Below are 16,853 nucleotides of genomic sequence, written 5' to 3' on the forward strand. Positions count from 1 at the left end.
CCGGCCCGCAGCGCGGCCTCCAGGAGGAAATGCGGGCGGCCCGCAGCCCTCCAGCCGGCCAGCTGGGTTCGGTGTGAACATCACACCTGCGGTGTTGGCTGGCCCAAAACACGAGCAAAACAAAAATGCCCGCGATGTTTTGCCCCTCCCTGATCCCTTCCCTGCCCGCCTGGCAGAGGCGACCTCAAGGCTGTGGCTCAGGAGTAGAGAGCCCTTGCCTAGCATGCATGCGAGGCCCTGGGTTCCTTCCCAGCACAGGACTAAACCCAGCAGCAGCAACAACCACCAAAAACAAAGGAGACCCCAGGTTGGTGTGTCTCCCCTGCAGGTGCGGATTCTTTTCCCACATACAAGGCCAGAATCAGTTACTTAGGATAGTGGGGCCTTTCACCCTAACAGGCATGATCTAGTCTGGGTACCTCTCCAAACTGCTGCGCCCGCCCCCCACTCCACGTTATCCTTGAGAGTCATCCTCATTGGCAAAGGTGCTAATATCCCATAGAATCAACAGTGTCCTGATTCATTTTCTCATGGTGGATATTTAGGATACATGATTAAATATATTTTAAATTTTACTTATTTTCTATCCCCAAAGATGCACACCTCCAGGTGCACCTATGTGCAGGTACCTGGGCGCCCTGTGCTCCCCCCCATAGCAGTGTGTCCGTGGCAGGCTTTATAACCTGCCCCCTTTGCACCTTCTCTTGGCTGCAGCAGTTGGAAGGGGGGCGTGTAACTCGGGCAGGAGGTGCTCCCAGGATCTGCTGCAAGGTGCCTTGGGGATCATTAGGATCACCTAACTGACTGTCCTTAAAATGAGTGTGTCCTTTCCTCTGCTTCAGAGGGATTGAGGTCAGGCGGGCCCTGCTTAGCCATGAACTTGGCAGAGGGGCCAGAGGACACTAGAGCTATTCAGACATTGTTTGGTACTGCCTTTCATTTTTACCAGGAGCAAGAGGACAGTCCAGTATTTGGGAGTCAGAGGGTCTTAGGGGCCATCCCACATCTTCATTCTGCCGTGAGAGAGAAGGCAAGGGTTTCTCTGAGTTCACAGTGAACCTGGCTTTGCCTAAAAGTACTTTGCACTGCCCGAGTGTGTCCCCTGTTTCCCTGCTTCCATTTGTTGTAGAATGACTGAAGCTGTGGTTCCCTGTTCTCTTCACTCGCCAACCTTTATTTTCCTCCCGTCGTACTGGGAATTGAACCCAGGGCCTCCCACATATATGCTAGGCAAGCACTCTGCCTCGGAGCCACACCCCAGCCCATTTTTTAATTTTGAGACAGGGTCTGCCTAAGTCATTCAGGCTGGCCTTGACCTTGCAGTTCCCCTGCCTCAGCTTCCCCAAGTCACTGGGATCACATGTGTGGCCACCATGCCAGCTTCGTCCTGCCAAGGGGAAGGCAGGATGAGTTGCAACCTAGCCCAGTCCCTCAGCCCCTGGGTGACATTCCCACCTAAAAAACAGGGAGGGGACGGTCACAACTAACATGCTGAGCACTTGTTTAGTGCCAGGCTGGTTTTGTGCTGTGGGAATTCTATCCTCCTCTCTCCCTCCTGGTCTCCTGTCCTACCAGAGGATGTAACATCCTGTCCCGGGAAGGGATGACGTTGGTGGGCGGAGGAGCTGGAAAGGGCTGGTGAGGGGTAGCCTCCTCCTGCTTGCCCTTCGCCTGGATCACCCCCTCCCTGTCACCACACAGTCCACGCTAACTTTCCTTCTCTCTCTTTCGCTAGAGACAAGAGGAACAGCAGCGACACCGCCCCTCACCCTGGAGGGTCTTGTACAATCTCATCATGGGACTCCTGCCCTTACCCAGGGGCCCTGGAGCCCCAGAAATGGAGCCCAATTAGGTGCCTGCACCCGCCCGGTGGACGTTGGGGACTTGGAGGGCAGGACCCTCCCACCTCCTGATGCCCTGGCCAGTGCGGGGGACTTTTTCTGCACCATGTAGCATACTGGACTACCAGCCCTGCCTGTCCCAGGGGCGGGCTGGGCAGCCACTCCAGCCCCGGCCCAGCCTGGGCGCAGTGATGGAGAAGTGGACTCCTGGGCCCCTGGCACAGCCGCCAGGGGAAGGAGGGCTGAAGGACTCAGCCTCAGAAGGCGGCGGTGACTGAGGGGGTGGGGACTGAGCCACCTGCCTCTGCCACCCATCACCATCTCAGGAAAGGCTGCTGGTGCTGGCTGCCCGTTCCAGCTGCAGGGGGGACGCTGGGGGCCTCCCCAGTGCTCCTTCACTTTGGGCCTGGCCTCAGGCCCCTGGTGCTTCCCCCCCTCCTCTTGGGGAGGGGGCCCATGAAGAGCAAATGAGCCAAACGTGACCACTAGCCTCCTGGAGCCAGAGAATGGGGTGTGTCTGATGGCCTCCCCAGCCTAGCGCCCAGCCATCTTCCCTGAGCCGGCCGGCGGGTGGCGGGCTCGCCTGCCTCACCTTCATCTGGGGGTGGCCAGGAGGGGCCCAGACTGTGAATCCTGTGCTCTGCCCATGACCACCCCCCGTCCCCATCAATCCCATTGCATAGGTTTAGAGAGAGCACGTGTGACCACTGGCGTTCATTTGGGGGGTGGGAGACTTTGGCAGAAGCCGCCCCAGCCTTAGTCCCCAGGGCCAAGCGCTGGGGGGAAGACGGGGAGTCAGGGAGGGGGGGAGTCTCAGAAGAGGGAGGAGTCTGGGAGTGGGGAGGGGTGGCCCAGCCTGTAAAATACTGTATATGCGCTGCTGTAGATACCGGAATGAATTTTCTGTAAATGTTTGGTTAATTTTTTTTGTACATGATTTTTGTATGTTTCCTTTTCAATAAAATCAGATTGGAACAGTGGATACTCTTTCTGCTCGCCTTCCCCATAGCCTAGCATTAGACCTCTGCCACCACCTCTGAGAGGTGGGAGAGAAGCAGTGTCCCTGGCACTCACCCAGGTCAGGGCAGCTGTAACCCTAGCACACGAAGAATGTGGCCCAGTGCAGCCTGCCCAGCCTCCGCAGTCCTGACCAACTGCCTCCAAAGCAGAGCCCCTGGAGGTTGGGGCTTCAGGTTTCTCCTCATTTATTCCCAGGATAGAGGGTCTGTAGGGGCTCCAAATTTATTGAATGGATGAATGACCCATAATTTATTCAGAAGCACCACTGTCCTAAGTGCTGGGACACACTGGTCATGAGACAGACCTTCTTCTGGCCCCCAAGGAGGTAGAAGGTGACATCCAGTCAGGCACTGTGATCAGCCTTAGGCTGCCTCTCTGGCTGGAGGTGCAGGACCAGCTAAGATCAGCAGAAGCCAGTGTAGCATTGAAGTTAGAAAGGACAGTTCTTAGCCCAGACTTGGTGACACATGACTGTAACCCAGTGACTTGGAAGGCTAAGGCAGGAAGATCACAAGTTCAAAGCTAGCCTCAGCAACTTATTGAGAACTTGTCTCTAAATATGAAAAAAAGGACTGGGAAATAGCTCAGTGGTTATGCACCCCTGAGTTCAATCCCTGGTCCCAAATAAAATAAAAATAAAAAATTAAAAGGGTTGGGGATGAGGCCAAGTGGTAAGGCATCCCTGGGTTCAATTCCCACTACCACAAAATTTTTTTAAATAAAATAAACTGCAGGCAGTCAGGCACAGTAGTGCACACCTATAATCCCAGCAGATGGGGAGGTTGAGGCAGAAGGATCATGAGTTTTAAAGTCAGCCTCAGCAATTTAGCAACCCTGTCTCAAAAATAAAAAGGGATAGGCTGGGGTTGTGGCTCAGCGGTAGAAGGTTCGATCCTCAGCACCACATAAAAAATAAATAAAACAAGGTATTGTGTCTAACTAAACTAAAAACTAAATATTAAAAAAAAAAGGGGCGGTGCTGGGGATGTGGCTCAAGCGGTAATGTGCTCGCCTGGCATGCGTGGAGCACTGGGTTCGATCCTCAGCACCACATAAAATAAAAAGATGTTGTGTTCACCGAAAACTGAAAAATAAATATTAAAAATCTCTCTCTCTCTCTTTCTCTCTCTCTCTCTCTCTTAAAAAAAAGGGGGGGAGGGCGGGGGACATGGGGATGTGGCTCAGTGGTTTAGTGCCCCTGTGTTCAATCCCCAGTACAAAAAAACTAAGAGATACAATTAAAAACCAAATGCTAAATTTTATTTGTTTATTTTGTGATACTGGGGATACAAACATAATTGAAATTCTAGAAATTATTCAAGTAATCCCAGAAGGCAGGGTAGGGTAGGGTAAACAGGAACAAAAATGGGAAAGTAGAATGAATTTGGGGTTTGCCAAGTTCAACCATGCCAATGCTTCACAAAACAGCGCTAAGAAGGGCAGGCAGCTGGGGGAGAGGCATCCTCTGCCAGGACAGGAGCCTGTGCCATGGCGAGGGCTGACCAGGGCTCTGGTGCTAGACCGGCTGGGTGTGAGCGCTCACTGTGCAGTCCAGGTCCTGGCTTTAAGTATGAAGCAAGAAGACAGATCTCAGGAATGATAAATACCCGGAGCCTGCTGTCATATCTTCTTGCCTTTCTTTCTCACTATTATGTGTTGCTTTTTCCTGTTCACTGCAGTTCCCACTGCACAGTAGCCCACGCTTACCATGGGGACACACTCCAAGACCCCCAGCGGATACCTAAAATCGCCGGCAGCAGCCTTTACATACACACCTAAGATAAAGTGTAAATTGTGAATTAGACACAATAATAGACTCAGAAAATACCTAATAAAATAGAACAATTATAACAATAAACTGTAATAAAGTTGCCAGCATCACTACTCTTATACTTTGAGGTTATTATTAAGTAAAATCAGACTTACTTGAACATAAGTACAAGATTCTAAGACAGTGGATCTGATAACTGAGATGGCTACTGAGGGACAATTGGCGGCACATTTAATGTGAATATGCAGTGACTTTTTTTTTTTTTTTAAAGAGAGAGAGAACTTTTAATGTTTATTTTTTAGTTTCCAGCGGACACAACATCTTTGTTTGTATGTAGTGCTGAGGATCGAACCCGGGCCGAATGCATGCCAGGCAAGCGCGCTACCGCTTGAGCCACATCCCCAGCCCCATATGCAGTGACTTTTGCTTTAAATGGTCATATAAAAACCAGGAAAGGTGCTGGGTGTGGTGGCACATGCCTGTAATCCCAGCAGCTCCGGAGGCTGAGACAGGAGGATTTCAAGTTCAAAGCCAGCCTCAGCAATTTAGCAAGGCACTAAGCAACTCAGTGAGACCCTGTCTCTAAATAAAATACCAAAATCGAAATCGGGGCTGGGGTTGTGGCTCAGTGATAGAGCACTTGCATAGCATGCGTGAGGCACTGGGTTTGATACCTGGAACCATATAAAATTAAACAAATAAAATAAAGGTATTGTGTCCATCTACAACAACAACAAAACAAAAAAAAAAAAATTGGGCTGGGAATGTGGCTCAGTGGTTTGAGTGTCCCTGAGTTCAATCCCAAGTACCAAACAACAACAACAACAAAAAAAATAGGAATGTTAGTGCTCATCTGTAATCCCAGCGACTCAGGAAACTGAGGCAGAAGGATCATCACACATTTGAGGCCAGCCTCAATCTCTCTCTCTCTTTTTTTTTTTTTTTTGCTTGAAACAGTACAAATTTATTACCTTATAGTTGTAGACCTTACAATTTTAACAGGGGTCTCACTGAGCTAAAATCAAGACTGTTGTTTATTAAATTAACTTTACAGTAGAATGCATTTTGACATATAGTATAGTCTCAGTATCTTAACAAGACCCTGTCTAAAAAAATTAAAAAGGGCTGGGGACATGGCTCAGTGGCTGAGCACCTCTGGGTTCAACTCCTAGTATTAAAAAAAAAAAAAGTATATTTCTGGGGCTGGGGCTGGGGCTCAGTGGTAGAGCACTTGCCAAGTACTCGTGAGGCACTGGATTCGATCCCTGGCACCACATACAATAAACAAATTAAATAAAGATATATATATATATATAAAGTATATATTTCCAAGAAATTAAGAGAAAAAAAAGGATTTAAAAAAAATTCTAGAGGATTGTCTTAAATCCTATAATATTGTATCTGAAACAAACAAATAAAACCTTTCTCCATTTATTTACCATTTCCAGTGGTCTTTTACCCATCTTGAAGTTTCTAGTTTTTCCAGATATTATTTCCCTTCAGTCTGAAAAACTTCCATGTAGTATTTCTTGTAGTGTCTTTCTGCTGGCAACCAATTTTCTTAAGTTTTTCTTTTCTTTTCTTTTTTAATCTCAAATTATCTATTTCAACACCTTGCTGGATATTTTTACTGATTATGAAATTTCTGGTTGTGGTGCACCCTGTAATCCCAGCTACTCTGGGGGCTGAGAGAAGAGGATCACAAACTTAAGGCTAGCCTCAGCAACTTAATTGGGCTTTTTTGTTTGTTTGTTTGTTTGTTACTTGGTATTGAACTCAGGGGCACTCGACCACTGAGCCACATTCCCAGATGCTCTCAAAATAAAAAGAACTGGGGATGTATGTAGTTCAGTGGTAGAGTGCCCTGGGTTCAATTCCCATTATTAGAAGGGGAAAGAAAAAAAAAAAAAAAAAACGGAAAAAGACTTGAGTGGAATTTGTGCATCAAAGATTAGTACCCTCCTTGGAGATCTCCTTTCCAGAATTTCTTCTTTGCTTTCCAGCAATTAAGATCACTCCAGCCTCCACCTTTGGTTCTGCAGACCAGTAAGGCAACTGGGTTTCCACCTGAGTTTTACTCGGGGGCTGGACTGCATGGGTCCTCAGGTTAAAGTTGCTGAAAAATCAACCAGAAACCAAAATACTAACAACAACAAACCCACCAAAGCCAGGCGGTGGTGCACATGTGTAATCCCAGAGGCTTGGGAGGCTGAGTAAGGAGGATCGCCAGTTCCAGCTTCAGCAATGGCGAGGCCCTAAGCAACTCAGTGAGACCCTGTCTCTAAATAATATACCAAATAGTGGGCTGGAATTGTGGTTCAGCGGCAGAATGCTTGGCTTGCATGTATGAGGCACTGGGTTCGATCCTCAGCACCACATAAAAATTAATAAATAAAGGTGTCATCTACAACTAAAAAACTAAAAAAATATTAATAAGAAAATACAAAACAGGGCTGGGAATATGGCTCAGTGGTTGAGTGCCTCCAATCCCCAGTACCAAAAAACAGAAAACAAACAAACAAACAAAAAAACCCACAAAAAAACCCCACAAGATACTCACACAGTGTTGATCTCTTCTTGCAAGTAGCTGGGTTTTGGTTTTGGTGTTAGTTTTGTTTAGAATGTCTAGTTATCTGCAGGAGGGTTCTCTGTTAGGAGTTCACTCCACTGTAGCAGACACATAACTACTCCTTCCTCTTCCTTTTTTTTTTTTTTTTTTGGTGGCACTGAGGATGGAACCCAGAGCCCAGCACATGCCAAGAACACGCTCTATTGCTGAACCACACCCTCAGCCCTGCCTCTTCATTTTCATAGAACCAAACCTATCATTTCCTAGGACTAAAAGTAGAAAATTCCCAGCACCACCACCACCAAAAAAGAGGCAGACTCAGTTAGAGAAGGCCATGTTTTTGTCTGCCAAGTCCAAAGGGCTCCTAGAAAACAAAAATGAGGGATTTCAAACAAAAGAGGGGATATCTAAAGTCATCTATGTCTTCTCCTTTGGAACCAGGATGAGGCTCAAGGATCTCAGCCAAGCCACCACTGCATGTGAACTCAACCTCTGGCAAGCTAATACCAAATTTGTTCTCTGCCTCCAAATGTTCCCATCCTGCAGTGCTTGCTTCTGGAAAAGGAAGACTTTCTCTTACCCTTTATGTACTTTTCCTTCCTTAAAAAATATGACTTTTGGGGCTGGGGTTGTGGCTCAACGGTAGAGCGCTCAACTAGCACATGTGAGGCCCTAGGTTTGATCCTCAGCACCACATAAAAATAAGTAAATGTACTGTGTCCACCTACAACTGAAAGAACCCCAGGGCCTTGCTCATGTATATGAATTTGTATGCTGTTTTTTGACTGTTTTTTTCAGGACTGGGGATTGAACCCAGGGCCTCACTCATGTTAGCCAAGTGCTCTGCCACTGAGCTGTCTCCAGCCCCGTTTTTCTTTTGAGACAGGGTATTGCTAAATTGCTGAGGTTGATCTGGAACTTGGCATCTTCTTTCCTCAGCCTCTCATCACTGAGAGTGCCAGTGTGCATGGCTACATTGAGCAATTTTTTTCTTTTTAGCATTTTTACTTAAAGAATTAACTCAATTCCTACATATCTGAATACATGATGTGTTTTCCTCTGGTGCTGGTGATTGGATCCAGGGCCTGGAGAAAGCTTAGCATGCACTCTACCACTGAGCTACACCCCAGACCCAGAATATTATACTGACTTCACAGTGGGAGAAACTGAGGCACCAAAAAATACTTACCCAAGGTCACCCCTATCAGATAGGTGGTGACTCCATGATTGAACCTGGCCATCTGGAAGGATTACTGCTCTACAGTTTTCAGAGCGACCTTCTTGGGAGATGTGAAAGTGGATAAAGCTAACATGTTCAGAAAGCATCTCTAGATTTTCTCCAAAATCCCGAGTTTAGTTGTAAGGTCAGCTGCTCCCGTTATGTGGCCAATATTGCGCTAACAGGCTGAATAATACAGTGGAGAGAAACCTCACTTCCTGGGTTTGTATATTGCTTAATGTTTTATAAGCTTAAGAACAAAACCCACCTGACCTTCTGGACGTGGCTGAAGGCTTCCTCAGCACTTGGGGCTAAGTGATGTTTGGCAGGGACGTCTAGATCTCCGGATCTTGTAAAGGTAATACCCTAGTCTGCCCATTCTCATTAAGCTAACATGACTGCTGGGACACTGGGGACTTCCTAGTGCATCCTACATAAAAGGCTTCCCAATCTGCCCTTCTTCCATCCCTTATTTGTGAGATGAGGTGTGGTTTTCTTCTTTGCTATTCGAGTATAACAGCTGTGGAAGTTTATTATTTTTTTGTACCAGGGATTGAACCCTGTGGGAGTTGGGGTTAACCATCCAGCCACATCCCCAGCCCCCCCTTTAAAATTTTTTTTTAGTTGTTGATGAACCTTTATTTTTTATTAATATATGGTGCTGAGAATCGAACCCAGTGCCTCACACATGCCAGGCAAGCGCTCTACCACTGAGGCACAACACCAGCGCCCCAGCCCTTTTTAAATATTTTGTTAGAGACAGGTTCTTGCTGAATTGCTTAGGGCCTCATTAAAATGCTGAGGCTGGATTTGAACTCGTGATCCTGCCTCAGCTTCAGGAGCTGCTGGGATTACAGACATGCACCACTGTGCCAGGCTGCACTGCAAGTATTTTAAGATAGCAGGCAGGTAAGCGTGGAATTAAATGAAGGGCTGGGAATGTAGCTCAGTGGTAGAGAACACCTGGACTCACAAACACCCCCCACTACCACCACCAAAATGTAGGACGGGACTGAAGGGACTGAGAACTTGGGGACCGAACCTAGGAGCACTCTACTACTGAGCTACATCCCCAAACAGCTGGGAATACAGGCTGGTGCCATCACACAGGGCCCAAGACTAAGAAATCTTTATCATGTTGTAGTTTTGTACATTTGCAGGTAGTTTCCTCCCCGACCTTAACAGTTTGAACCCAAGGACACTATCACCAAGCATCATCCCTTTTTTTTTTTTTTTTTTGGTACCAGGATTGAACCACAGGGGCACTAGGCCACCGAGCCACATCCCCAAGCCCTATTTTGTATTTTCTCTAGAGAAAGGGTCTGAGTTGCTTACGGCCTCGATAAATTGCTGAGGCTGGCTTTGAACTCAGGATCCTCCTGCCTCAGTCTCCCAAGCTGCTGGGATTACAGATGTGTGCCACCACACCCCAATCCGGCCCTTTTTATTGCCCCAACCTCCCAAGTAGCTGGGATGAACTTGTACCACCCCTCCCAGCTGCCCATGGTTTTTGGGTAGCAACTGTCCCCTAACACACTTTGAGGCTTTAATAGCCTTAACACTTTGAGCACTTGAGAGCTGGCTGCTATACACACCAGAAACATCAGTGTGGTGTAAGTAGGAACCTGGCAGCCCCAAAGACAGCTCATTTTTTCTTTCATTTGGATTCTAGCACCTCTGCAGGTCAGACCCTCCTTCCCAAGTCGGCGATATACCTTCCGGAGGTACTAGAAACCAACCACAGGTTGTGCTCAGTGTTCTGGAAAGATAGTGAATGTATTTTTATGATATTTCCATTTTAAGAAAGCAGAATATTTCTTGCCCAGGGCTGGCAACTTCAAGCACTGTCCCTCCTGCGCCCCAATTCCCAATTCTCTCTGGGTGACTCAATCTCTTGCCATTAAGATGTACAGGGAAGAAAAGTTTGAAAAGCCTCAAAGATTGCAGTTTTGCTTTTAATCTGCTCAGGCCCACCTCCGCCCCCTTGTGACCAAGGCCATGCATTGCAAAGCCTTAACACTTTAAGGGTATAATTAGCTAAATATGTGAAAGATCCTGGGAGATTCCGGCAGCAGTGAAATTGCTGACCCAGCCCCATGAATAGTGTTAACGGTGCCCAGAACAGAAGCCCGCCCTAAGTGTGGCCTCTGCTTCACCCAGCACAGGAGCAGGGTACAGAGGGCTGGGGAATCTAGTTCCTCTTCCCAGTGGAGACCAGATCTCTCCCACTGACCCAGCAAGACAATAACAGAACTGACTTGTTCAAATTGCAGACTATTTTACCTCGAGGAGGCAGGCAGGAGCTGGATCGAGATCAAATGGAACACTGGGTTGACGAGCAGCTGGTGTTCAAGGCGCTGCTGCCCCTTCCCACCTATGGTGTTTGCAGTGCAGTACCTAGGGGCTCTTTTTGGCCCTACAGAGGATGGACATGCCTGCTAGGCAAGTCCTCTACCAGAAAGCTATACCCTAGGGTTCCTTGATTTTGAGACAGAGTTTCACTAAGTTGGCCAAGGCTGGCCTTGAACTTGTCATCCTTCTCTACCTCTGCCTTCTGCGTCACTGGGGTTACAGTTGAACCAGGATGCTGCTTACCTTTCAACCGGAGGTCACCCATTCTTGCTCAGCACAAAGTTGCACAGAGAATCCAACAGAAGCATTGGCATCATCTGTTTGACTTCGTTTTCATTATCATTACTAATCTTTGCCACTAAAAACAGCCACTATTTAGCTGAATTATTCAACAGAAATCTGGGACCAGAAGCATGTACATGTTCTAGAATTCGAGCAAGCCAACTCTTGTTCCATTAACCAGGATAAGTGTGGTACGAACAGTGACAGAGGGAGAAATCTGAGACACTGAAAGTGCATTAAGTGCTATTTCTTAAAACAGGCAATTGGCACAATCAGCCTGTCAGAAGTTTCTGAAGTGAAAGAAAACCACACGAATCCTAAGGCAAATAACTTTATTATCTTTCCTTATTAAAGAACCAAGGAACATGTAAAAAATATGTAAAACAGCAATAGATACAATTCCAGGGGTAAATGAAGGACTGATACAGCCCTTAAATACAAGGGTCTGTGCATACCAGTGATGGGGTCTGCCAATGGCAGAATCCTCCTCCCCAGACTAGGAGTTCTGCCGGGACCCAGGTAGGTATCTGCCTTTTTATTTTTTAATTTTTGATTTTTGATTTTTTAAAAAACAGTACTGGGTACTAAACCCAGGGACACTCTACCACAGAATTATAACTGGAACCCTTTTTATTTATTTTTTACTTTGACATGGGGCCTCGTGAAATTGCTGAGATTACAGGCCTGTGCCATCATGCCCAGCTTAAATCTACCTTTTTGAAACAAGCTCTCCCACTAATATTTAACTTAAAAGAGAACTTGGCAATATTTCTTCCCTTCCACAATCCAGGCTGGAACTTGACTAATCCCAAACTAAAACTAAAGAACTGCACACCAGACGCCACCTGTTGTTTTCATGATCTCAAACTCTGGAGGAAGTACATTCCGCCCATCGTGTTTTTTCTAAGGGCACCTGTCTGAATTTGGTACTGTGGTTCCACTTGAGTGTCATCACTGGGCCTGGGCCTCATTCCCCACCTGAAGCCCTGTCCCTCTCACATGACACCAGATGGGGAACAAGCCTAAGAAGGAGGCAGGAGGCTCCACAGGCCTGAGGCTCCTGCAGGCTCTCCGACAATGCCCTAGAGGATGGGCTGCGCTTTAACAGGATGAGTATACAGATGTTAGAGGGGTGGTTTGAGGTGATAGCCCTGTGGGCAGCAAGCAGGCCTGTGGTGGCCAAAAGTTCCAAATAGTACTGAATGAACATGCCCAGTCCCTGTGCCCCTGCCCAGCAACTGCTGGCAATGGAAGCAGCATATCTGCACACCTCCCTGCCTGCAGGAGATGCTCTGTAGGAGTCCATGACTCCATTCTTCCCTGCTCCGGAGATGCCTTTGTGGAGGGAGGGGGAGGGAAATACATGTGAGCATGCTTCGGTCAATGTCTCTGGGGCTGCCAAGTCTTGGACTCACTTGGGACCCAGACACTCCACAATCCCATTTCCCTTCATGCCATCAAAAAAGAAGAAGTTGTTGTGAGGAGGGTCCCTCTGAGACAGAGCCTGGGGAGAAAAACAAAGAAGGTTGAGCTCAAGTGCTTTACCTACCTGCTACACATGCAGCACTGGGGACTGTACTCGAGGACTTTTTTTTTTTTTTTAGTTATAGGTGGACACAATGCCTTTATTTTATATTTATGTGGTGTTGAGGATCGAACCCAGTGCCTCACACATGCTAGGCGAGCGCTCTACCTCTGAGACACAATCCCAGACCCTCGAGGACTTTAAAAGTGATAAATGGAGGGGAAAAAAATACTTCTAAAAAATGAAATAAATGCAGTGTAGGGTAATTGTTCTCAATCTGGATTGACTGTACTCCTCAGGGGGTATTCTGGCAATGTCAGGAGGCAATTTTGATTGTCATTTCTCTTTGCTTTGTCTCTAGCCAGCTGTGTCCTTGGGTGGATCATTTAACCTCTGAACCTTACTTTCTTCATATATAATGAGTATTACAAGTTTATTAAGCTGGAGATCAAAACAGATGATGTACCTCAAATACTTAGAATGATGCCTGGCTCAGAGTAACGCCACGAGGCAATGACAGAAATAATTATGACCATTCAGCTAAGAAAGGCAGCACTGCATTCCAACTTTCCTTGGGCTGCAGGCTTTACAACTTGAAGGGACACATTTAACTGAAGGACACAAAGATGTAGAAGGAGGCTCCTTCATGAGGACACAATGTAGCTGCTCTCCCACAGGCCAGGCCAGGCCAGGCCAGGCCTGGAATCCAGAAGGCCCAGGTGATGCCAGCCAGCCACAGAGACCATCATCTTGTGGGTGAGATAATGCACATTTTTAAAATGGGGTCACTCCTTGAAGTCACATGCGGAGTCACACATGTACATACATTTTTCTAAGAAAAGGTTCATAGGTGATAGCAAAGCTTTACAGAGGTGACCTCCTTGAGGAAGTCAGAACATCCTGAAAGGCTCTCCCTTCTTTGGGGGGGCAGGGTTTACCAGGGATTGAACCCAGGGGTACTTAACCGCTGAGCCACATCACTAGCCTTTCCTAATTTTCTTTTTTTGGGACAGGCCTCAGGGCCTTGCTAAATTGTTGAGGCTGGCTTTGAACTTGAGATCCTCCTGCTTCAGCCTCCAGAGCTGCTGGAATTATAGGCCTGTGCCATGGCGGCTGGCTCGAATGGCTCCTCTTTGAACTATGCTCTATTCCCTGCACTGAGAACCATTCCCATTCTGTTTCTTCAAACTATATAAAATGGGGGCAAGCAGATACTTGATTATTCAGCCAAGCAAAATTTGTTAAGCATCTACTCTTTTCCAGGTACTGCCCTAGACAGACATTACAGACACTGAGAAGGTCCCTGCCCACAGGGAGCTTTGATCAAGAAGAGGTCTGCTTCTCTAGGTATGCACATAAATGAGCAGATAAACAACATCTACCTGCTAGTTTCTGGTAAGGATGAAATGTAACCAGGCTTGTAGCATGCCTGGCAACTAGGAAATTCTCAACTGTGAGCTGTTCTTACTAAGGGGGCCGGGGGTCCTCTGTCAATGGGTATGTGGCAGGTGGAAAGGCCTAACACACCACACTTGGAATTCCTAGACCCCTGAACCAAGTTACAGGTTATCAATACTGGCCTTGAACTCCAGAGTTCAAGCAATCCTCCTGCTCTAGCCTCCTGAGCAGCTGGGACTATAGGCATGTGCCACCACGTCCAGCTTAATTAACTTTTTTATGTGTGTGTGTGTGGTACTGGGATTGAACTCTGAGCCTGTGTATTCTATTAAGTGGTCTACCACTGAGCTCCATCCTGAGACCTTTTTTATATTTTGAGACAGGGTCTCATTAAGTTGCCAAGGATCAGGGCTGGGGTTGTGGCTCAGCAGTAGAGTGCTCGCCTAACACATGCGAGGTGTCCCTGGGATCAATTCTGATCACCACATAAAAATAAATAAAGGTATTGTGTATAACTACAAATAAAAAATATAAAAAAAAATAAAAATAAAAAGTTGCCCAAGATGGTCTCAAATTTGTAATATTCCTCCAATGAGCTTCTGTAGTAGCTGGGATAGCAGGAGAGTGACACTGTGCCTCTCTTGGTCCATTTTAACATGGAGCCTGGGATAATGGCTAGGCTTTCACTACCACCTCTACCACTATGGGGATGGAGACCTGCTATAGGGACAAAGGAAAAGCAAAAATAATTTTTAAAAAATTTTTGTAGGTGCTGCAGTCAAACCCAGGGCCTCAAGCATGCTAAGCAAGCACTTTACCATTGAGCTACTTCTCCAACACTCCAAGAATGACTTGGAAGCATGACATGACACCTGTATCTGGAAGCATGTGACAAAAGAAGAAGTGAAAGACAATCCCAAGGGGATAGACATCTACCTTTGCCCTCCCGTTCCTAATGCTTACTCATCAGGTGCTGAGATGATGGCCTCAAGTTGCAGGACCCTCTCCAGATGGCTGAGGGCAGGAAGGATGGTAAGTGATGGGGAGCAGTGGGGACAAGAGACTGGGGGCGGGGGGCCTGGGATGAACCCAGGGCAAAAGGTAAAGTGCTTCCCAGCAGGACAGGGTAGGAGGAGATTCCAAACACACCCAGCAACCAAGAATGCAGAGTACTCTGGCTATCTGGGATAAACAGAAACAAGATGCTGGGCAACAGCTGTCCCCAGCAGGCAGGAAGGAGGGGGCAGCATTAGGACTAAGATGCACAGAAGTCACTGCAAACAATGAGGTCAAGGCCACCTGCCCTCACATCCACTCTCCACCCCACAGGAAAAAAAACAGAGAACAGCTTCCCAACAGACTGGACAGAAGCAAGGCTGAGGACCAGGGCAGGGCTCGGGTGGGGTGCCGTGGAGGGCAACACCTGAAGCCTGACTGAGTGCTCAGAAGCAATCACAGAAGCCAGACTGCCTGGCTCCACCACCTCTATTTTCTTCCTTTTTTTTTTTTTTTTTTGTTTTTTTAGTTGTAGATAAATAAAATGAAAGTAGATAGAAATGTAGATAGATAAAATGAAAGAGATGTGTGTCTGTCTATTTTTCTGTGGTGCTGAGGATCAAACCCTGTGCCTCACACGTGCAAGGAAAGCACTCTACCACTGAGCCAAAACCCTAGCCCGTCCTCCACCTCTTACCTTGGGTAAGAACCCCACCTGTTGTACCTCAGTTCTTCCTTTACGAATCATGGATCAGTAAGGCATAATTGTAATCCTGACTACTCAGAAGGTTGAGGCACGAGGATTCAAGTTTGAGGCCAGTTTGGGCAACACAGTGAGACCTTGTCTTAAAATAAAAAGTGAAAAGGGCTATGGATGTAGCTCAGTGGTAGAGAACCCTGGGTCCAATCATCAGTACCACCTCCCCTAAGTAAATAAACAAATAAATCAGTGATCACAACTGCTTCTGCCTTGTAGTACTTGGCAAGTGGGGAAGTGGGTGTGGCCATAGCACACTTCTCTTCTCCCCCCTTTGAATCTTCTCAGCCCAGTACATAGAATTTGATTGGATTTGGGCAAAAGAAGAATCTAGTCCAAAGAGAAGAACAGGAAAGACGGGGGGGGGGAAAAAGAAAAACACCATAGGAAGATATGTGAGATTGTCCAATTGAAGCCAATGTCTGTAGAGCAAATTTACAGACTCCAAGACACAGTGGTGAGAGCTGGGTCTCCAACTGTCCTTCTAAGCTCAAATCTGACATATATATGAACAGGGGGAATCATTTAGCCAGGCGTAACTTTGCCCCATAAAAGAAAAGGACAAGTCGAGTGTGGTGACACACACCTATAATCCCAGGCACTCAGGTGGCTAAGGCAGGAAGATCACAAGTTCAAGGCCAATCCAGGGTGAAACCCTGTTAAATAGAGAGGAGCTGGGTGAGCTCAGAGGTAGAGCACTTGCCTAGCACTTGTTCAATCACCTGTATGAGGAGAGGGGAGGAAAGGGATGGGATGGAAAAATCATTACTGCAAGTCCACCAACACAGGCAAGAAGCTGTGGGAGGCAAAAGAAAGAAAGAAGAAAATAGTAGTGATGCGGATCAAACCCAGGGACTTGTGCACGTTAAGCATGCATTTTGCTATTGAGCTATATACGCCAAGCCCCCAAAAAAGGCAAATTTAACACTGCCAAATAGCAAGACCCCAATGGAAATGAAATATATTTTGAAAAATGCTATGTTTTGGCAACCCAAATATTCCAGAAGAGCTAAAAAGGCTGTACTAGTTATTGGCTATGTGACCCCTCAGGAGACATACCCTTTTGGTGTGTGGGTTAAAAAGGAGGAGTGGGTTTGGAATGGTGGTGTGGCTCAGTGGTAGA

At 46.9% G+C, this 16,853-nt stretch overlaps 2 protein-coding genes across 8 annotated transcripts in view; one reads left to right on the top strand and one right to left on the bottom strand.

Annotated features, from left to right (window-relative positions):
* Bbc3 (BCL2 binding component 3) overlaps positions 1–2,821 on the top strand; it is a 24,235-nt gene extending 21,414 nt beyond the window's left edge. Inside the window, exon 4 of the mRNA XM_048791232.1 lies at positions 1,736–2,821. Within this exon, the coding sequence (XP_048647189.1) occupies positions 1,736–1,953 (218 nt within the window). The 3' untranslated portion in view covers positions 1,954–2,821. The remainder of the gene's footprint in view (positions 1–1,735) is intronic.
* A 1,278-nt stretch (positions 2,822–4,099) lies between these two features.
* Positions 4,100–16,853, bottom strand: part of Sae1 (SUMO1 activating enzyme subunit 1) — a 73,380-nt gene continuing 60,626 nt past the window's right edge. For 4 of the 7 annotated variants that reach the window (XR_007343010.1, XM_015496646.2, XM_015496649.2 and 1 more), the window contains one exon: positions 11,370–12,558. Coding sequence is in view for 5 of the 7 variants with exons in the window: in XM_015496646.2 (XP_015352132.1) it covers positions 12,466–12,558 (93 nt within the window). In the remaining 2 variants the exon portion in view is untranslated. Of the gene's footprint in view, positions 4,637–11,369; positions 12,559–16,853 lie in introns of those variants that run through there. The other 3 variants (XM_015496647.2, XM_015496651.2, XR_001504698.2) reach the window with 2 other exon arrangements.

The sequence above is a fragment of the Marmota marmota genome, unplaced genomic scaffold (genome assembly GCF_001458135.2).
Source record: "Marmota marmota marmota unplaced genomic scaffold, marMar, whole genome shotgun sequence".
NCBI classification, from domain to species: Eukaryota; Metazoa; Chordata; class Mammalia; order Rodentia; family Sciuridae; genus Marmota; species Marmota marmota.